A 22,218-nucleotide genomic window follows, 5' to 3' on the forward strand; every position below is an offset into this window, starting at 1 on the left:
CAACAACAACAGCAAAAAAAAAACGCACTAGCGAAAATCAAACTTAACATCCACGCTTACTTCCTGGCGAAACCTGCTTGATGCTATACTATGAACGCTTATGAAACTTTCTCGCACGTATTGCTCACCGAAGCACTGGGAAATCACCGGTGTATATAGAATCCTGAAAGCGGGAATTCCTAATTAAATACATAAATATAAAAATGGCTATCTCTTTGGTTTCTCCCAAAGGCGTTCTAAATGCTCAGGCCACACCATCGTGATTGAACTCATGATGTCCTGACGCGAGTGAAAGGTTGTTCACGGAGACAACGTTCCCCACAACAGAGTGCGGAGACTAAATACGTGCTCGATCACTTGAGTATGGTTAGCTTTCCCTAGCAGCGCGAGTGAATCTTCTGAGCATTTTAGTAAACATAAGCGGTTTGAGGCCTCTAAAGCGCTACTATGGCAAGAAATAACGCCGACTCTCTCTTTTTGGCGCATGCATATTGATTTCGCTGCGCTCCTGCTTCCAGAGTTTCTTGTTGAATTAGAAATATTATAGCGCAAACAAAGACACGGACAAAAAAGAGAGGAAACACACACACAAGCGCTAACTGTCAACTGAATTTATTCGGTGAAAGCCACACCTTTTATAGGCCGAAGGATCGTGAGAAAAAATGAAAAAAAAAAAAAACAAAAACAAAGGTTGAGTCAGAGCCATCAAATCGCGAGCGCATGCGCGGGTAGACAAGGGCATCACACTTCGGTTTATCTTCCATCTAAGTAGCTGCATTAAAATAGTCAATCTCAGCCTGGAACAGAGATAAAGAAGGTTCGCTGATGCACTCGCTGCCAAGTTTCTGTATGTGGTAGGCTTCTAGGCTTATCCGTGCTGTCCTGTCTTTACTTTTGCCAAGAACCTTTGTCTCCTCAAACCGGGCCACACATGCTCCACACTTACTTACATGTGCAACAAGATGCTTGTATTTATCGCTTTTATTTTCTAAATTTAGGGCGTGTTCCCCTAGACGGTCGTTGACACAACGTCCAGTTTGGCCTACATAAAACTTTCCACAAGACAGGGGAATGGAATAAACCACTCCAGTGGAACACCTTACAAACGGCTTCTGATGCTTTTTCAGGCACTCGCGCTTTTCTTGGCAAAAGTAAAGACAGGACAGCACGGATAAGCCTAGAAGCCTACCACATACAGAAACTTGGCAGCGAGTGCATCAGCGAACCTTCTTTATCTCTGTTCCAGGCTGAGATTGACTATTTTAATGCAGCTACTTAGATGGAAGATAAACCGAAGTGTGATGCCCTTGTCTACCCGCGCATGCGCTCGCGATTTGATGGCTCTGACTCAACCTTTGTTTTGTTTTTTTCATTTTTTCTCACGATCCTTCGGCCTATAAAAGGTGTGGCTTTCACCGAATAAATTCAGTTGACAGTTAGCGCTTGTGTGTGTGTTTCCTCTCTTTTTTGTCCGTGTCTTTGTTTGCGCTATAATATTTCTAATTCAGTATGAACTACCAACTCGCCCAACAGGAAGTTTTAATAGAGTTTCTTGACGCGGCGATGCGTTGATGGCAGCTTCGAAGAGGAAGATTTCCTGTAGCCCGATTTCTTGTGCCCTTGATGAGCAGTAGTGCGAGAGAGCTCGCCGGACAGCATCTCACAGCTTAGGAAAACAGCCTGCACCATGCAAGGGCAGATCTTCTTGCCCCGCACAGCAAAGGCACCGCGTATGTATGTCTGCGACTCCGCAGCGGGAAGGTAGTCTGTATGAGTTTTGCCGATGGATGCCAGGTTGAGTACTGGCACTATAGCTTCTAAAGAACGAGAAAGAGGGAGAGGGAAGCATGGGAAGGAGGGCAGGGCACACGCGTAAAAGAAGATTGCGCCAATTGATTTCACTGGTCGCGCCCAGGTGGCGCACATATGCACGCAACCAGTGGCGTTCACCAAGCGGCTGTAGAGGATTTACAGCACGGCGGCTTTCGTGGCGGAAAATGATACGGTGCATCCTCAGCGTCCATCGCGACGTTCAAAGCTCGTTGGAGGACACTGCACACGCACAAACACGGTAGTGTGGAGCTGTATGACTACACATTCTGTGGGCCACGAGGTAGCTGCCTAGCACACGAATCAGTTCTCCACGGAGCGCGCCCGTCGGAAGCCACTGACGGCCCCGAGGACGCGCTTGCTTTTCCAGGTTCGCGGTCAAGTCGGGCACCGACGTGCCGTGCAGCGATATGGCTTTACCACTGCAGCGTCTTGTCCCGCACGTCTTTCCAGGTGGGGCTGTTCGCGCTGTAGAACTGGGCGAACCACTTGCGGAAGGCCATAATGGTCTTGTCCTCCTTGACCAACGCTGGGTTCTTCATGTACGCCTTGTGGTTCCACACAAAGACGTCCCTCTCGAACTGGAAGGGAGAGAGGGGAAAAGGCAGCGAGTTACAGGGTTGCCAATGTAAAAACGCAGCTCAGGACTGCATTTCCAATGGCACTGCGCAACAGTAATGAGAAAGATAAGAAAAACCATGCGGTGCGTGCTGATCTGAATGTGAGCGGCATTTTGGGAAGGATATGAGCTGGATGCCCTTGCCTGGCAAATTGAAGTGAGAATCCATGAGCTGGGAACAGGGAGGACAAGGCGTGTAATATGCGAAAATAGTGGGCTTGGCGTTATCTCAGCTGAGCTGGATACTTAAAGGGCAACTGCAGCACTTTTTGAAAATTTCGCGATATTCAGGGATTCAAATCTATATAGGGTGTAGGTAAAGCATGTCAAGTGTTTTTGCACTAGCATTTAAAATAGGGACGTAATCGACGATTGAATTTTGCGCTTCGCCTCAATGCGCCGGAGGAGTTCAGGGAAGTTCAGCGTGACGTCATGGAAGGTATAATTTCAAATTACCGCTGTCGTGAGCCACACCCTGCCATGACTCGTTAGACGCTGCCAAAGAACTCTCGGCGGGGTTTGCCTTCGGTGGCGTTGGTTTTTTCCTTCAAAGCAGGCGTTTGTGCGTTGGAAATGTACCGATACGTTCGATGACGTCATCATGTACCTCCCCACTTGGCGTTGTGCGCTGCGGAGAAGCTTGAAGGGCATCCGGATTTTAATCGGCGATTACTTCACTATTTCAAATGCTGGCCCAAAAAGACTTCGCATGCTTGACCTGCAAGTTTCACACATTCGACCCTCTTAAGCTCATTGATTTCTAAAACCTATGCAGTTTCCCTTTAAGCAAGGGAAACGGGCAGAAAATAGACTCGGACGAGAAGAGCATAAGGAAGGGCGCATACGGGCGACTGACTTTACTCAGAAATAACATATATTTATATCTTCATGCACGCCAAATCATCGCCTAGAGCGCACATACCAGCAACATTTTTTAAAATTTTTTATACAATTTGAATGATACATCGCTTACGCAGTTATCACCTGAACCCTTAATGAAAAAAGCCTTTGCCAGCTCACGTGCCCTCTGGTCATGACTAGGCACGGCTTACCAGGCGCCGCAACGTAAGGGCAAATTGGACCCTCTCCCGTTCTTAATCGAAAGCTGGTGCTCCCCAAGTGGTTGGTTTACACAACGGCCCGTTTGGCCTATGTATACTATAACCAGCGAGCCTTGGATGAGCGGGAAACTTGCTTCCTGGGGTCTTAATAATTATGACCTTTTTCTGACATTACCACAGCGTAAAAAAAAGAAAAAGATTTTCATTGCGAGGATATATAACACGTGGACACATAACACACGTGCAATCCGGCCTTGTGTGTCCTGTCATGTGAATGTTTTTTTTTTGTGCTGCAGTTATGCCCGCAAATTCAAACCATTAAACTAGCCCAAAAGCTTGCCTGGCACATTTTTCTGGCCCTGCCTGACGTGGTTGTGGTACGCATGCACGAATGAAGTGCTGGTTGTGTTCCTATTGCATACTGACTTCTACAGAAATATACCTTATACTGCACTAGATCAAAATTAGCTTACTACATTCACGAATATATTTCCGGTTAGTGGACTTTTTACGCGCCAAATCAACACCGTGTGCCACGAGGAACGCTGCATGGGACGCTTCAGGAATAACTTAAACAACTTGAGTTTCTTCGGCGTGCACCAAAATCTCAATAAATAGGCGTTTTTTTTTTTTGGATTCCGCCTCTATCCCCCGTTTCTCATCCATTTCGCCTCCAGCCCCGGGGGCCTGTATTGAACTCGCGGGCTCAGGAGGCTAACGCCGTGGCCTCTGAGTCACCGCGGTGAGTGTATTGCGAATGTGGTCGACCATAAAGCAAGCCCAGGCCTGACGCAAAAACTACCGCAAAAACGTTAATAGCATAAAAATTCAAGCCTGCCGACGGGAGATCTTCGCATATACTGATTGTTATAGTGAAATATTACAGTACATGAAAAGACTGCATACATAAACTGGTTCCCGTTCAAAAATGCTTTTGCCCAAAATTGGTGGGTATGACTAGACATCTACAACCTCGTTAGCAGCACAGCTACAGCTACATTGGTCATGGCAGCTCCTGCTGTCGGGCTTCATCAACAGTTCCATATTTCCAGGCCAACCTGCAAACCCTTCACATCAATACTTTGATTTGAGCTAGTTGGTTGTAGCATGACGGTGATTCGGATTCGGTCTCCGTCTTTTAGCGCCAGTACGCTTTGTGCGTAAACGTGCCTTCACACCAACGCGCATTGTAGCCAACGGTATTCACCGCAGCTCCTGCTTCATTCTGCGCAGCGGCTGCACCCACGCAGCAGCAGTGCAAGGGAGAAACACCCATGCTATTCTTAACGCTTGATGTGTCAAAACCTTTCCTACCACGTGCTTGATTGCAATCATTGTCTGCCTTAGTGTTCACTTGTACTTTTTCACAAACATCGCAGGAAAATGCCACATTGTCGCACAAAATTGAGACACTCGGGAAAGACTAAGGAACAGAAGCAGACTGTTATCTCAAGCAAGCAGAAAAGGTCGCGACGGAGTCCACGAGCGAGCCATCGGATCCTCTTCCTCTTCTTTGCAGATTCGCCTCGAGCAGGCTGCAGGCAGTCGAGTGAGCGCACATGACTATAGTTGGGATTTGCATGAAAGAGGCCCACTGGATACCCATACTTCTATGCAGCGATTGCAGCCGAAAGAAAAGTCATCAATATTCTCTCTCTGCTTAACACAGACATGACCAAAATCATGTCGCATCCCTCGCCATCCGCTGCACACACTCGCTACGTTTTTACATGTGTGCGTCCACTCTCCCCTATGGTTCAGGCCAAACTAGATCCCATATTCTCATTGGCCAGAAGGTAAATGCAGATTTTTTTTTTTTTTTCAGCTACGACATACTATGGCGTCAGCGAACATCAGTGGACAGTCCTTCTTTCGCTGCTGCGAAAGAGGGTCTGTCCCGCACAGAAAAGCAGGTCGCGAACGTACCATGCCCCTGGAAGCCCACATGATAATCCAGAAGACGAGGCGCGGCACCCGGCTTTCCGGAAAGTAGCGATGCACGGCGCGCACGTGGAACGGCTTCATGGGCGTCAGCGAGAGCACGTAGCCGATGTTGCCGAAGGCGGTACGCATGGTGGTTACCACCAATGCCGGCCCGACCTGGGTGACGGTGAAGCTGTACTTGTTGATGCGCGACAGCCAACGCAGCGGCGACGACGTCTCGCACACCACATCCACCTGCGCCGTGTGGTCCCGGGGCGCCCAGTTGGTGTGAAAGAAGTGGCGCATCATGCCGCCGCGCAGCGCCGTCTCGGCCAGCTCGAAGAAGCGCTCGCCCGTGAGCAGCAGCGAGGGCCCGTGCAGGAAGTCGAAGTGCGCCACGTCCGCCGCGTTCTCGGCCAGCTCCTGGATGTGGCACGAGATGTGGTTCTCCATGCGGCAACACCGCGTGCCGCTACTGTCGATGCTGGCGACCTCGGGCACGTCGCCGATGCGCCACGACGGTGGTTCCGATTCGGCGTGGTACCAGACGAAAACCAGGCCCAGGATCTCGTCCGTGTCCCACGTCTTGATCTTGACGAAGTCGGGAACTGCGTGAAAAAAAAAGGGCGAGCTCCGGTTGGACAGAGAGGGAGACTCAAATGGTGCGAGCTATGCGGTGCGGTCATCCGCAAGGGAGCGCCAGGCCTGCCCAAGCTCACCACGATTGCCTTGACTACGTTCAAGTCCCCATTTTAACGCAGAAACTAGTTTCTTGATGTGAAAGACGGCGGATTACAGTAAAAACACCGTCGAAAAGACGATTGTTTTCTTTTAGGAGGTGCGTACTTTCTGCGGAGCAATTGATAAATACGTTGATTCAATCGCACCTTTTGTGGCGTAAGGCACATGCGCGCATGCCCCGGTGTCCGCCTGGAACCTCCACCCGTGGAATGGGCACTCGATGCAGTCCCCCACCACGCGGCCCATGACCCCCAGGTGGGCGCCCAGGTGCGGGCAGTACGCGTCCATCACGTGGGCCACCCCGTCCTCGGTGCGGAAGGCCACCAGGTCTTCGCCTGCGTGCGAGAAACGAAAGACCATAATCTTATTATCTTGGCTCCCATTGGCACAATTTACTCTGTGTCAAAATCAACGCACGCAAAGCCTGAGGGAACTCAACTTGATGACCGCGTCTCCACGCCGCGCGCTATACTGGTGTAGTCGTTTTTTTCAAACCGCCTTTTAATTTCAGCACAGTGCGATAAATTCTTAGATGGTTCGCAAATCCTGAAAAGGTTAGAAACATCCGAGGCACCGAGATAATGGTGTCGTCGTAACGCAGAAAAAAAATGTGCCCCTTTAATTTCAATACACATGGCGCGACCTTTTGTCACAGGCGGCTTTGGCCTTCATAACGACATTAGACATGCTCTTCAGGCGAGGGAACTGCTTGATGAATGTCGCCATTTTAAGCTCGGAGTGCTCTATCTGTCGGCCCCAGAAGGGTAAAAAAAAAGGAAGAGCAAGAAGAAAGTTCACAAATCTCAATGAGTGCACACTCAACCTCATGATACATGTAGAACCTGGAACGGCCCAGTAAGCATAAAAGGGAGATTCTTAATGATCCCATAGCCCTCCTTCCATCTCCACCAACGACAGCTTCAGGCCCCTCCTTTTCTAAAATAAATTTATTTCCTTCATTCATCCCTACAAAATCTACCTGCCCTGCACTCGTGGGAACAATGAAGGAATGAGTTTTGAACTAAATGATGAAAGCTGCAACCATTGGAACATGATGAGAGGTGCGAATTTGAACAGCAGCTGCGTAAGGCTGCATCCTGGCCTGCGCGCATTGCCGAACTGTCTGCCAGGAATCAGTGCGTTGGCTCATGAATGCTTTATTTCTAACTATGAGAGGTCGTGTGAAGAAGTCAGTATGCGCGTGCGTGTGCTCATAACATATTGCTACCATGAAATGCTTTTGCTGTGCGTATTTTTCTTGAACGTACGAACTAAGTGTCATCCGGAGATCCGTATATTTCATGTGATGTGTGTGATATTAACATATTGCACTAAGACTTGGACTGTGCGAAAGGACTCGAGAGTTATCACGTTTTAACTGCGCTAGGAATTCACTGCAATTCGAGATAATGAGCGGCTAGCTCCGATAAATGGTGCCAACATCTGCTAATAAGAAGCTGCTCGTTTCGTTTTCCATGAAGAGGAGTACGATAACATTTAGCTGACAAAGCATGTATGCAGTAAAGAGAAGTGTTTTCTGGATACTGTGTGGCAATCGGCGTAGCCTGCACGACGAAAGAACATTTTGACTAACAAATCGTTGTTGCCACGCAAGCGGAAGATTTCCGGCCGCCGTTGTAAAGACAGCGGAACGTCACCCGTGCGTAGGGGTTCCACGGACCTACGCAGCTTTCGGCACGTACAACGACCGCACGGGGAAGGAAAGGGGCCAGCCCGCACGTAAGCCTCCGGCGACATCGCGTGCGCGCTTGGGGCGGGAGGAAACTCTCTCACCGAATACGTCGAGGCGCTTGACCTGTCCGACGACGAGCTCCGATGAGTCCATCACGGGGATCCAGCCGTTCGGAAAGGCGGGGGGTGTCGGCTTCGTATAACGCCGTCTCCGGAGCCGCAGGTCAACTTCCTGTGAGTAACAGTGGAGCAAGAACAGAGAATTCCTTAGTTGGCGGCAAACTAGAAGAAAGGGCCGCGCGCGGCTGTGGTGAAGGGTGGCGCATTTGTGGCGCGGCTGTGGCTGTGGCGGCTGTGGGTGGCGCGCGGCTGTGGCGCATTTGACGCCCTCGTGACAGGCGGCAGCACGCGAGCATGCGTTCTGATTTTCAGGCATTGTCACCACCTTGCGAGCAGAGGCGCGCGAAAGGGGTGCAGTGCTAGAGAGGCATCCCGTGTATACGAAATCTGAGAGGTGCGTACAGACGTATCCGTTGAGGGCTACGCAACTGAAAGGTGCAGTGACAGACACACACAAATGACATGACATATGACACGACATGACACCACACCACATCCTATGTTTTGGAGGATTGAAGGAAGACGGGAAGGGTGTCATCTGCACGTTACTTCAAGGCGCCTCTGTAGCGTGACACCTTAACGTCCTACATTTTGAAACGCTTCATCAAATGATCCCAAGGAAGCGAAATTTCTGTTTTCTTTTTTTATTTTCTTTTCGTGTGCCGGAAAGCATTGCAAGGCCTTCTCAGCGGAGCGAGAGTACGGACATGGAACCGATTCACTGTGGCAAGGCTTAGAATCCATTTCGCGTGGTTCACATCCGGGCGCTTCGCCTAGCGCTCGACTTCCAGCCGCTGCCGTGCTGGAGCTCGCTTTGAAGACTCCTCATATTTCGCTGCACGACAGTGCTTGGTGTTCGCTGGCTTAAAATCCTTGCGTTCGGCGGCCATCGTTCACCACGGCGCCGGCAACAACAGCGATGCTCGTCACTGCAGCTAGTCGGTCATGTTGTGCCGTCCGAGGGCGTTGGAATCTCTACGCTTGTTTCTTCAGAAAATGATTCCAGTTGACATGCTAGCTCCTGCATAATACGAATAATTTCTTTCAATATTCTGAGGCGTAGGTATCTTGAATGGTAAACCCGCGTGGTGTTAATTCGGGTGTTAATGTATTGCTGCCTACCCTATGAAGTAATGAGTGTTGACACTGCTGTGAGTGGTGGCAGATAACAATCGCCACCCGGATACCCAATACAGACGGCACCGACGAGGCGCCTAACTTCTCCCCGATGCAGAGTGAGCCGGTGATGTGATCGCTGTGCGTGATGGTGTCAGGAGAGGGAGAGTCCATCAATGCGAGCACGGGCAAGCTGTATAACTCACAGAGCGTAGAATTTAATTTGATATGGCAAATTTCGAACTTATTACTTTTTGCTTTGTTTGTTTCACCTAAGGTGTTTTGCAATTTTTAAAAATACGCTTTTTGAGTGAGAAAAGCGCTTTTTTCGGCATAGCATTGTTAGCAGTGCAGCGCAGCAGAGTACAGCTAAGACGCGCTAACTAGCAGGCTGGTAATTAATATCGAATTGTTAACTTTTTAACTGCTACTGTTCGCCTCCTTATTTATTTAGAGGAGTGTAGGCAACTGTAAGTAATATCAGAGGAAGGCTGATGCGGGATGGTTGGTAAATGTTGACGGAGAGGATGTAACACCGCTTAAGACGGGACAGAGGGAACGGAAGACGGGCCCGGCACGTGGTTGTGGCCAAAAGGATGACAGAAATAACGGAGGAACGCAGGCAAAAAGAAGAAAGGATAGTGCCTGATGTAAAATAATGTCCACACAAGCTTTTAGAATTTTAGAACGCTCGGCGCTGTATAGCTCAACGAATTTTGCCTACATCGCGTCAAATTACACGCGCTTTCGAAAAGCTTGTAGTCAAAGCAACCCCTTCAGTTCTTGTAAACCAGCGCAGCGGCTCGAAGCTAAACAAGGAAGGGACAAAACACAGCGCCGATTTTGATTTCTTTCCTTGTTTGGCTTCAAGCAGTTGCACTGGCTTACAAGAACCATGTCTGACCAACTTGCCCACCAATTCATGTTGAACTCCTTCAGTGCGCGTGACTCGTCGCGATACCCAAAATTTTTTTGGCACATCGAATGTCTTTTGTGTCTTGCGTTCCTCGTCTTGTTTTGTGGTGAATTCATCCTATTTTGAGGATAACTGCATTTTCGTAATTCTAAAATATAGACATGGATATTAATTACGGTGACGTGCTTCGCGCCTTTCAACGAATATGGAGACTAACGGTGAGAGTTAAAAAGTTAATTATACAATATTAGTTAGCCAGCCTACTAGCTAGCACACCGTAGCTGTATTTTTATGTGGTACATCGCTTACAATACTAGGCCGAAAAAAGCGCCAACTCAAAAAGCCTATTTTTAAAAATTGCCGAACATCTTAGGTGAAAAACCCTGTATAAGGGTTGCAATACTCTTGTTGCATGGCCGACTCGGAACTCCCTTGAGCTTCCTTGACCTAAAGGAACGCAAGGAATTTTCGCCTCAAAGGAGTTGTCGCCGTTTTACACGGCCTGTAACGAGCTTTTCAGAGGTTACTTATCCGCTAGGGGACGGCAGCGGCGGGGAGCTCGCGCACCGAGGCACCCTAAACACAAACACATAAACGAATAACGTTCGAAACAATCAAATTTTTTTATGCTCCTTTTTCTCTCACCAAACGCAATTGTCACACACACACACACACACACACACACACACACACACACACACACACACACACACACACACACACACACACACACACACACACACACACACACACACACACACACACACACACACACACACACACACACACTCACACACACACACACACACACACACACACACACACACACACACACACACACACACACACACACACACACACACACACACGCACGCACGCACGCACGCACGCACGCACGCGCGCACGCACACACACACACACACACACACACACACACACAGACACACACAGACACACACACACACACACACACACACACACACACACACACACACACACACACACACATATATATTTTTTTTTGCAGAGTGAATTTTATGCTGTGAGGTTTCACTAGCGGAGGTCGAGCAGGTTGCGCGAATGCGTCATCCATCATACAGAGCTATATATATGGCGTGGAGGAATGCTACACGGATACACGTACTACGAGCATGCGCGTGACAGATAAACAAACCAAATGGCGTAGTCAAGGCAAGCCGCTTTCAAGCGCCTAGCATGAGAGTTCAGTGCAGTCGCTATGACTGAATATAAGTAACCGAGCTGGAATGCTTATCTTATGCTATAAAAACAAGTAATATAATTACTACCAGAGAAGAAAACGTTATTTGCTTACTCGGAAGTGAGACACATCGGAAACGAGGGTACTCCACTTTTCGAGGGAGATGAACGAACTCCTTTCGCTAGGAACTTCTTTAAACTGCCGTGTGACACGGCGTGCTTCTCTCTCGAGATAAAGACTACCGCGTTTTGAGGCAGTTATTACACGTGTTTCTGGCGCGCCCGCCGGAGGAACAGAAATTTCTCCGACGGACTCGAAAGCGGCCGCGAGCGTGTCCCAGCTCACGGCCCTGGTTCCCTCTCCCCACGATCTTGGCGAAGCGGCACGCACGGTCAGACGGTTAGAGATGGTTCGAGCCCCATCGAGAAGGCAGGCGGAGCGAGACGCAGCTTAGCCAACGCCCTCTGGAGAGCGTTTTTCGTAGATTTACGCGGTTATATTTACGTCAGGATTCGCGCAACGAAGTCGGTGGGCCCCGGCTTTAGAGAAACCGTGAAGCGCGAGCAGTGAGCTCAAGTGTTACTTAACGTGTCAGGTTCGGTAGCTAAGTAAGAAGTGTTGAGTCAGCTTTGGTAGCTGAAGGTTACCTGTCCGTTATTTGTGTGTGTATCTGCTTCTGTACCGATTTTAAAGTTTTATTATGAACTCCAGTTCCTCTGTTCCTCTATGTATCGTCCGTCCATCGTCTGCAAGTTTGTCTGCTACACGTCCTCCTCCAATCAACGTGCAGCTCGGAGTAGCGAGGTGGAAGAAATGGACCTGACTTTACTAAGGTGATCGAAAAACTAGCGGCAATCTGCTTTTGTTTACTAAAGCGAACACGCTAGGACTTTGAAACTTCCTCGCGCGGGTGAAGTATGTATAGTCTTTGCCAAAAGTAACCCGGCACAGGTGGTTTGTTTCTTAGCCGCGTAGCGAAGCACTCATGGCAGCCCTTAATCTCCGAATCTGTGCAAAGTAAGGTGAACCCTTGTCCTGACGTTCTGGCACCTTTCGGTCTTTAGGGGTGCCTTGAAGGCTCCGTTATGCGGTTGAGAAGCAAAAACCTGTTGCACGGTTACTTTTGGCAGAGTGGGTACGGAGAAGGTGTTGTCGTTCCTCCATGAGGCGTAGCACCAGCCTGCTTGCGAACTCACGAAAGCTCCTTTATCGTACCTGTCGCGAAACTTCCCATAGGGCCCACGTAAAGAACAGACACTCTGACTTTAGCCGACTTTGGCGCCACCTGCATAATTCACACCAACTGCTCAGGGCAGCTCAAAACACAACTACGGTGGACATGGAAATGTCGCAGGAGCGCCACTATAATGGCTGACGCCACCGATGGCGGACAGGTGAAGTCAGAGCCGCCATTGCCCGATCGAATCCGGCGCACGGATACGTCCTTCTCCCGAGTAAAACTGTGAGGGAGAGGGTGCGAACACAGAGGAATTAGTGCGCGTGTTCGCTGGCGCATGACATGCGATTCGGATACATGGGCAGGAACGGATCTGGTTGAAAAGGAATAGATGGGGAATCGTCTGACGTGTCAAAGTGGTTCGTAGTACCAGGCGAATATTATGCGGATAGTGAGCACGACCGCGAGTCTAATGTATGCGAGCAATGCAGGGGCGCACTGTGCAGAGCTGACGAACGGATTGCGCAATTTGGAATGCGCGATGAACAGCCCTGAGCTGCTTAAAAGGGAGTCGGTGTAGAGATGAACTATATTTAATGTGGGGATGAGCGGAAGGGAAGCAGTGGCTCAGTGAATCGCTTGATGTTCCAAGGCCAGATGGGGGAAAGTATCCGCGGTATATGTCACGCGAGAGCTGAGATGAGGATGGGAGGGACTGCACACAGCGGTAACTCCCCGTTGTGCAGTATGTGATGCATCGGTTTGCATAAAAGCATCCAGCAGGTAAATGCACGGCTGATACCGGCGGGGAAACACGGGGGTAGTTTGTCAGTAAACTGACAGTACGACTACGGAGAAAGTGCCTTTAAACGATGAAGTTGAATAGATTTTTTTCGAGCTCTATTTGGCTCACGCAGGTCGATGAGTTCACTGGGTGTATTAAGTTGAGCGTACTCCTGAAACACGGCTATGGGTGTAAGATGGGGAAGATAAGCTATGGCGCGCATAGGCTCACGATTTATAGCTTCAGGGAGTCCCACTGGCTTCGGATCAGGTGAATTGTGCCTGGTGTACTATTCGTCACTGGAGGACGGAGCGCACAAGCTGGCGGGCCGTATGAGCACGCGTGCCCGTGCGGATGGCAATGGCTGTATTACAGCAAGACAAGTCTACGAGCGGTTGAACGTATTTAGATATGGTCGAACCTCAAACCGCGATGGGCTACATATTCTGACCGTTACAGAACGGGGTTCAGTGATAAGCCAGTGATATGCCACTGTTCTACAAAACAGACGCATTTCCGTCGAAGCTCTTGCTGTAGAATTGGATGCCATCGTCAAATGCACACGTTCAGTTGCCAATGAGGTCATCAGTTATCACGGATACTTCTGGCCTTGTGTGCACAGCATGCTCACTGACACGCCGAGACAATTCGTGGAGAGCAGGGGTGTGCGAACATCGTATCTTTCTATTCTATTTGGAGAACGAATCAAATAGCGCAAGTACAAAATTACTCGAAACGAATCGAATATCTCGAAGTAACAGCGCAAAAACATAGACAGGACACATAGGACACATAGAATACAGGACACATAGAATAAGAAGACACCACGAGCGCTGTCTGTGAACAGCATGCGAAGTGTCCCTCCACTGCCGGGAGTCGGAGATGAAGCGGAGGCGTAAGCAGTCTCTGTACAGGCGGGCCTGCCAAGCGAGGACCATGTCGTTCTGCGCTCGTATGAAGATCCTTCCCCCGGAGGTGATTGCCCTCTTTGGAGGCTATGCCCCCTCTCACAGCCGCGGTCTCAGATGCGTGAAGATTTTGAAGTCAGAATGGTACCGGCTGGCACGCCTGTACAGAGACTGCTTACGCCTCCGCCTCATCTCCGACTCCCGGCAGTGGAGGGACACTTCGCATGCTGTTCACAGACAGCGCTCGTGGTGTCTTCTTATTCTATGTGTCCTGTCTATGTTTTTGCGCTGTTACTTCGAGATGGATCACCAACAAGCCCAAGCTGCTGTTCTGGCGAACTTGCTTCCAAGTTTTCGAATAACTTTCGAATATTTGGCGCAAAGTTCGAATAGACACGCCGTATTTTTTTTCAACGGCGATTTCAAAAACGGCCCTCTCTGATGCCGAACAGCATGCTGTCTTGATTTGCCTGTGCGGGAAGGAGGGTTCAGAGCTGCGACATGGTCCATTCGTGTGGCAGCGCGCATAATGCTCGTCCATACGGCCTTCACGATTGTGCCATGCAACAGTGTTCAGCCAGGTTTAGTAAGTCCGTCAACCGTCAATCTCGTCAACCGAGATTTGGCGCTAGTTTTTTCGCTATTGTAATCAGTAGCACAAGATAATTTTCCCATGCATATGACATTGTGGTCGGCGGTTTAATGTGATTCCTTCATGTTTCGTGTCCCCCATAGTGGCGATCACAGTTGTGTCTTTCGACAGCTAGAGCTTTAATTCCGTGACTTATTTCGCCGCCCTATACAGCGCTCGCTGTTTCGCACGATGCACAAATATTCGCTCAAGTAGCGAATAGCCCCGCAAGTATTCGATTCGCATTGGGCTCGGTTTCGAAAAAGTGCTATTCGCACACCTCTAGCGGAGAGACCTCGCAGCATTTCCGGCATAATAATCAGGAAGGAGAAGGCTTCCTCGAGCGTATCGTCGCTGGAGACGAGAACGGAATGGACGACTGTGGACCAGGAATCAAGAAGCAGTCTTCACAACAGGCAGCCACTGTTTCCATAGCCACGTAAAAGCTAGTTATAACACCCCGCAGGGAAGGAGAGGTCTGCAATCTTTCGAAATCTGAAAGATACGCTTCTGGACAGCTCTCCTAGGAGTGGTGCGACAATTAATGAGTATAGTGCCCGATACGGCATGGCGTTGGAGAACGAAATGAAACCAGAGATGCGCAGTCGTGGCAGAGGGCTTCTATCTGAATGTGTTCGTCTCCTACGTGAAAACGCACGGCCACGCGTGAGCTGATTTCCAAAACTTCGGGCCCCACTGGGAGACGGAGGTTTCAGAGTCTGCAGCCCCTAACTGTGATCAGAAGTTTGCAGCACTGAGAGACGCTCTGATGGGTCGAAGGTTTGGGAGCTGGCGGCGGAAAGTCAGATAAGTAGTGCATTTCTGGCTTCGTGTATAGCTCACAATCCCTTTTATTTTTTCCATGGAATACGCAAGCTTGTGCGCTGATGCGAGAAGGCATTGAATCAAAAGGCGGCAGTATGACAAAATAAAATATTCGTATGTGTGCTTGGAATATACGGATCTCGAAATAGTAAATTTGTCGTTTCTTTCTTGATTACCTTCGTGATCAGCAGACACAAAAGCAGTGTGAAAGGTTGTAAAAACTCGTGCATTAAAGATAAAGCCTTGAAATATTTAAAAAAATAGGTAGAATTGACCTCATTCTGTTCTGTAACGTAGTATTTTACCAACGTATATAAGAAGTAGACGCGCTGCCTCAACTATCGCTCAGGAACCGAAAAATTGCCGGCAGCAACCTAGTGATTATACGCTTTACGATTATTTTTCTTGCAGCCACACAGCTTTTGAGGGCTATCCCAACGCTCTTGTAGCATCGATTAGTGCGCTGCATGAGATTTGGAGCAGGGAAATTGTGATAATGAGGCGTATAGTTCGTGAGCTAAAGTGGTTCCACTGGCTTGGGATCACGCAAATACTAAAACGTATGATCGATGCCGAGGTATCGGCCTTTGAATTCAGCTCAGACACCTCCGAATCCCACGGCGTCTGGCGTTTTCTTAGCTCGTATCACGATTAACCGCAGCCGCATACAACGACGTTTGCTAGTGTTTTAAAGGTCGCAGAAGATTGCGAGCAATTCTCTGGAATTGCGTTTCTTCATCATCAATATAGTCATTAACATCACCACCATGATTTAAGCGCATTACAACATTTTTTTTTATTTTCTCGCGAGCTTGGACGTGATGCCGTACACTCGTTGAAAGTCACGGCATGCGGTGGCGTTTGTTAACAAAGAGAAAAAAATTTAGGAAGCGAGGAAACCAGCACTAAAGCTTCTCCCTCAGCGTGGCGTGAGCGAACCGGACGAGTTTTCTTCAAACTAACGCCAGACTAAACGAGCTTTGCGAGAGCTAAAAATGCACGACGAAAGCCAAGATTTCTTTTTTTTTGTTTTAGTTAAGAAACAACGACACAGGCTCAGTTTAGCGTGCTACTTGTGCGCGTTGACATGCTCGCAAACCTGACTTATATGCGTAAGTGAAAATAGTGGACACAGAAAGGAGAACTGTTGCTGATTGGTGGACGCGAAAATCTAACTTCGCGAAAAAAAAAAAGGCAACGAAAAAAACAGAGCCCCTGAACCAAGGAAGTATACGTGCGCTGCATCATTAGGCGTCTCTTCGAATAGCCTGCTCTCCTAATTTCGCTCGAGGTTTGCGGTTTGCGCGGAAGCAGCTTGAAGTTATAGCTTGGAGATGATGAGGCATCATTAAGGCAGGGAGTGTAATTTAGAGAAAACAAAACAAAAACTTCAGGTTAATAGGTTTTTAAACGTATCTGAACGTACGATGAATGTGAGGCGTGTATTTTATAAATAAAAGACTCATCGGAAATGAAAATCGATTGGCGTGTTAAACATCTGTTAATACACACGCCCATATAGGAAAGTACAAAATCGTTATTGCAACTCTCCTTGTCGTCATTAATTCCAATGAGGAACTATTCTCGCCGTAAATGACTCTTTCTTGTCCTTGTGGGGCGTGCTTATCTCCCTTTGTTAATTAAACTGCCAGCAAGGGGGCGACCAGATAGTCGCCTTTCTCAGTGCAAGTCGCACAAAGCAAGGTCAGTGCGAAACAAATGAGGCGCAAGTGAGGCGTGTGCTTTGTACAGTCAGTGGTTTACTGGAAGTTACGTAGTATCACTTTTAATTTGTTCAAATTAACTTGCTTTCCAGATTACCTTGGAGGTACTCTGAATGGTCTCTTGGCCTAAAAAAATTTCGGCAGAGACACCTAAGACTGCTTCCGTGTGGGAATGCGAAAACATTACTGTTCTTGGGTGCATTGTTTAAGCGTAATGTTTGTACATGCATCAAAGTTCTTTTCTACGAGTTTACGAAAGCCACAGCGTCGTACAGCAATCCAGATGGTGTCCGCACGCGTATGACACAAGCCGGAACGCTGCGCGTCGATCGGTTGCATCACAGTTTTGATGCGGAAGTCCGAGAAGGCATAAAATCGAAGGTGCATATGTTGTCAATTCAAATCCATGTCGCAAGCTATAGCCTCCAACTTGACTAGCCCATATAAGCTATTTGTAACGAGAAATCGTATGACACCACCTGGAACGCCGCACAACAAACGGTTGCGTCACAATTTTGGTACGAATGTCGGAAAACTGGCGCCACATTGAGGTCGGCCAGTGGGGGTATATATAGACGAATGACATGTATAGGACCTTATGAAGTGGCGGTGCTCGGCTTGCTGTACGCGCCATACGGCCGCTTGATAGCATCACCCTATTTTTCTTATTGCTGGGATTTTCTGTACTATCTGCGAGTACACACACGCCGCCAGAGTATCTGGTAATGGGGCTAGTGGTGCTTTCGCATTAACACTGCGATGAACAACTTGACGAAGGTCCAGGAGCCATTGTACCTGAGAACTACGATGACTCCCGGACGAAGGTTTATCAAAACTTTAAGAAAGGTTTTATGAAGGTTTGCAAAAAAATTCAGGGGGCACTTTGTTGGCCTAAAGTGCGGTGAGGCGAAAGCCTTTAGCGCGGTGTTGCTGCTTGCGTCACTGATGTGTGGCTAAGATGTCAATTAAGTACACAATTGTTTGTGAATCTTAAATGCTGGAGACACTGGAGGGCGTTTGGGAGGCATCCGTCTGATTCGACGCCTTTCTGCAAACACTCTCCAGTGTCCTAGACAAGGAGATCGACATATGCGTTGGCAGGAAGTAGCGTAGCCTGGCATGTGCTTCAAAGAACCTTAAAGAAAGATTTACCGCTACACCCGCATGGCATCAGGTTCTTACCGGTAGGAAAACAGGACATCCCTTATGACACTATTATGCTCCTTGGCCTCCACAGTTTATGGAAAACAAGGACCAATTCAACAATGCAGAAGTAGTTCTGAGATCTCCACGCGAGCATTTCATTGAAGGTGTCATACGTCTGAGGGAAGTGTATCAGGCACTGCCTGATCAGCCAACTTGGTTAAATGTGTTGGATGACTTGGTTGAACTGAAAAAATTTTAACCTGCCGTGTCAGTGCAAGTGTTGCTGACATGTTTTACTTCTTTGTACCCGTTGTGAAAATGCAATAAAGAAAAAAAAAGGAAGTAGCGTAGCCATTAGCACGCTCGGCTGCGGAATGGAAGGATGGTGGTTCGAATCCCATCGTGCACAAAGATTTTTTTTTCTGGTCTGACTAGAAAAGCGTGACACCTCTGCTGTGAACCTTCTGCTGACAACCTTCAGTCGACAACGAGGAGGCATTGAAGGCTTTCGCCTTAATATTTAGGAGTTTCTCCTAATCTTGTAATACGGTGTAATAGTATAAAACAAATTTCCCTCACTATACCATGGAGCAGTCGCGGGAGCACGATGCCGGGACTCCCAGTCGCGGGGTCCCTGCTTCGACCTCTGCTACTTGCAGAGTCGCACAGTCGCCCATTCACATAAGCCGCGTTTACATGAATGCGACAGAAGTCGGCTCCAGTCCACTTTTTGAGGGAAAGCTAAAAAACGTCGAGGAATGGAGTTGTAGAGGACGAGTCACGCCTTTCCTTCTCAAAAGCTGCTCTTTTCCTCAACAAGTTCACTGGAGTCGACATCTCTCGCATTCATGTAAACGCGGCTATAAAGTCTAGAACAGTCAATAACTCTACCGGGACAAATGTGCCAAAAATATGCAGCCACTATCTTAAAAAGCTACGTTTGAAGCTTCATACCGGCCTTTTCGGTATTATTTTTATTGGCATCGATAACTAACCGCGAAATAAACAGTTCGCAAGTGAGCTGTCACATGCCATTCGACAGTACTATTTGCCTGTGAAGGTAAATTACGCTTTTATGGAAAGAGCCCTTTTTAAAGAGCTGTTAAGAAAGTAAAAAAAATCACCAGTCTAGCTTAGCATCGAACACTGATTAGACTGGCAGCGAAATGCTCTGTCTTGGGTTTTGAGACTTGGTCAAAAGTCTCAAAGCCGCGTGGTTGGCGTTTGAGCCGCATAGAAGAGCACATATAGCACCCTAAACACCACAAGGCCATGAAAGGTGAGGATCAAGGTCCTCCTCACAATACAGTGACTTACAGTGCTGGGGTCTCATAAGTACTGAAAATGCACGTTTTATGCACAACTTAATGGTTCGATGAACGAACGCGGACGTTGGCCTTCAGCACACCTCCGCGTTGAGGGAAAGCATGCGGCGCGCTTCCTCTCGGGTCGTTTTGCGACGAGGCAAGCACCACCTCTGGCGTTCCCTGAAAATTCAGGATTCCATTTCTTTCTGTTTGCGAGAAAAGCGTATTCTTGTATATACCGAGTGCTTCTTCCTGTCTCTATGAGTGCTATCGATGATATCGTCCTTGAAATTACCGCAGAAATCGCGATGGACGAGCTTTGTTTATAATTATTCCTTCGATCGAAGACGTACGGTCAAGACCCACATGGGAGCAGCGGGACGTGGCCTTGACCAGCACGGTCCTGGAGGACCAGCTCGCCTTCGTAGAACGAGCCTCTGCGGCGGCTGTCTCCGTGGAGGCCCTGGACTAGACAAAAGTCCGCAGCGACCCACACTGCTCCCATCGAGAAGCCTTTCTGAATAAAGTTTATTATTATTCTTCTTCTCAGTCGTTTTGAGCGTTGCTTTAAACCGTTGGAAATGAAAGTCAGTCTTCTCACCAGTCTTAGACACGAGGCTTAATGTACGCCTCCTTCTAAACCGTGAATCTCCTAGCCCTTAATGCCGCAACAACCTATGATCGCCCTCACAATCCCCTGAGAGGAACGGGTGGATGTCCCACCGGTCATCGCCTTCGGTTCGCCATGAAAACGAACCAACGGCTCCAGAAAATTGTGCTGGAGATCATGCAGCGACACCATACCTGCTGAGAGTCTAGGGGGCCGGGGTTTAGGCTCGGGGCCACACCATTGCTCTGTCTCTCTCTCTCTGCAACCTGAACTCATAATTTGCTCTAGTATTTTTTTACTTTTGATTACAAAGCTGATGGCGCGAGCGGGCGGCACCAGACAGCCGAGTCAGGTCAGACACTTTTGAGCGCGCAGAGCGCAGACACTAAGTGCGCAGAGTTCACGGCACACGGCGAACGCCTGCGCACTCGTATGCCTCCGAGACTGGCGGTATAAATCAACACCGGGGTGCACAAACTTATGCGCTGGTCTCGGAGGGAATGTGCGCGCTCACTTCTCGGTGTCCCAGTGTCGGTGCCTCCCATGCGAGGTCGAAACCAGGCCCCTGCCTAAGCTGGAACAGTTTGCTTTCGGCTCATAAATACTAACACTGAACATCCGTGAGTTCATAAAGATAAACTCGCTGTTATTATTATTATTAGTATTATTACTGTTATTATTAACATCTTTAATTGTTTATTCAAAAACAAAATAAAAAAGAGTGAAAAGATTTTGCTGGCCGCGGCATCTGCTTTCGCAGCTTGAAGCACCTGAAAACAGAGGCCCACGTGTTCTGCTGCATCGAGAGCTTTGTCGAACATTTAGCAGTGGCGCGAGGAGCATGTATGTCTCCGTGCATGTATGTAGCGGTAGAGCACCGGACGCGCAATTCGGAGGTCGTGGGTTCGGATCCCACCGGCGGCATGTGGTTGTTTTTTCTTCTGCTTTTCTAATCAATTAGCTTTAAGCGATAACATATTCAGTAATATAAATTGATCAACACCACAAAATAAATAAATAAATAAAATTTAAAAAAAAATCCCCTGTGCCCCTTGGTTTCTGTGGCTGTTGGCTTTTCTCACATCCGTGAAGAGAGGATATTCAAATGCGAACGTGCCTTGCGTGTGAACCCGGATTTTGGTCTTGCGCGGAACCCGGATTGGTCTTGCGTGGAACAGCAGTGGTGCCTTCGACTGCCTATGGCATGGAGTTTCGCGTCCTCTGATTAAGCCAACTGCGCTGTGACATGTGCGTTTGCGGCGTGTAATTTACCTCTGCGGGGCTGTGGGACGGCTTCCGGCAGAAGAGCAACACGGGAACGATGAACGCCAGCAGTGCGCCGGCGAGTGCCAGGAGTACGCCCTGCGGGTCCACGGTCCAGGTGGAGACCCAAGAGGCTAGCAGGCTGGAGACGTCCATGACGTGCTGTGCGGCAGCCGCCTTGCGCACACTCTTGACTCCGAAAACGGCGAATAGAGGCTGAGAAACGATGCACCGACAGCGACGTCGCCGATCCGAGCACTTCCTCCTCTCCTCCAGCGCGGTCTTCTTTATATGACCGCGCCCAACCCAACCCTCCCGCGTTCACCCGCTCCCGAGCGTCATTGCGTTCTCGATGGCAGTGACGCACCGTCTTGCGTCTCAGCGCATTGATGCTCCTGTCTTTTCCCTCTCAGGCTTCTCAGTATCGCGGGTCTGCCAGCGAACACACAAACAAGAATAGCGGCCGTGCCGGACAGGTGGTGACCTCGGCGCCAGCGCGCGCGCGTGCTGAGTGCATTTGTATTAGCCACCCGTCGAGTTCACGGCTGAGATAAGTCTGTACGATCAGTGAGAGGAGAGGAGGCGTAATGTACATATAGTGTTTAT

General features: G+C 48.8%; 1 protein-coding gene across 1 annotated transcript; it reads right to left on the reverse strand.

Moving 5' to 3' along the window:
• Positions 1-1,553: 1,553 nt before the first annotated feature.
• On the reverse strand, positions 1,554-21,822 carry LOC149353628 (cholesterol 7-desaturase nvd-like). The gene is made up of 5 exons (XM_089577372.1): positions 21,622-21,822; positions 7,969-8,098; positions 6,321-6,509; positions 5,437-6,041; positions 1,554-2,411 (listed from the first exon to the last, which is right to left on the reverse strand). The coding sequence occupies exons 1-5, from the start codon at positions 21,766-21,768 to the stop codon at positions 2,247-2,249; spliced, it is 1,236 nt and encodes a 411-aa protein (XP_089433498.1). The 5' UTR covers positions 21,769-21,822; the 3' UTR covers positions 1,554-2,246.
• Between the last annotated feature and the right edge of the window lie 396 nt (positions 21,823-22,218).

The sequence above is a fragment of the Amblyomma mixtum genome, chromosome 3 (assembly GCF_055824585.1).
Source record: "Amblyomma mixtum isolate Tamu chromosome 3, ASM5582458v1, whole genome shotgun sequence".
Taxonomy (NCBI): Eukaryota; Metazoa; Arthropoda; class Arachnida; order Ixodida; family Ixodidae; genus Amblyomma; species Amblyomma mixtum.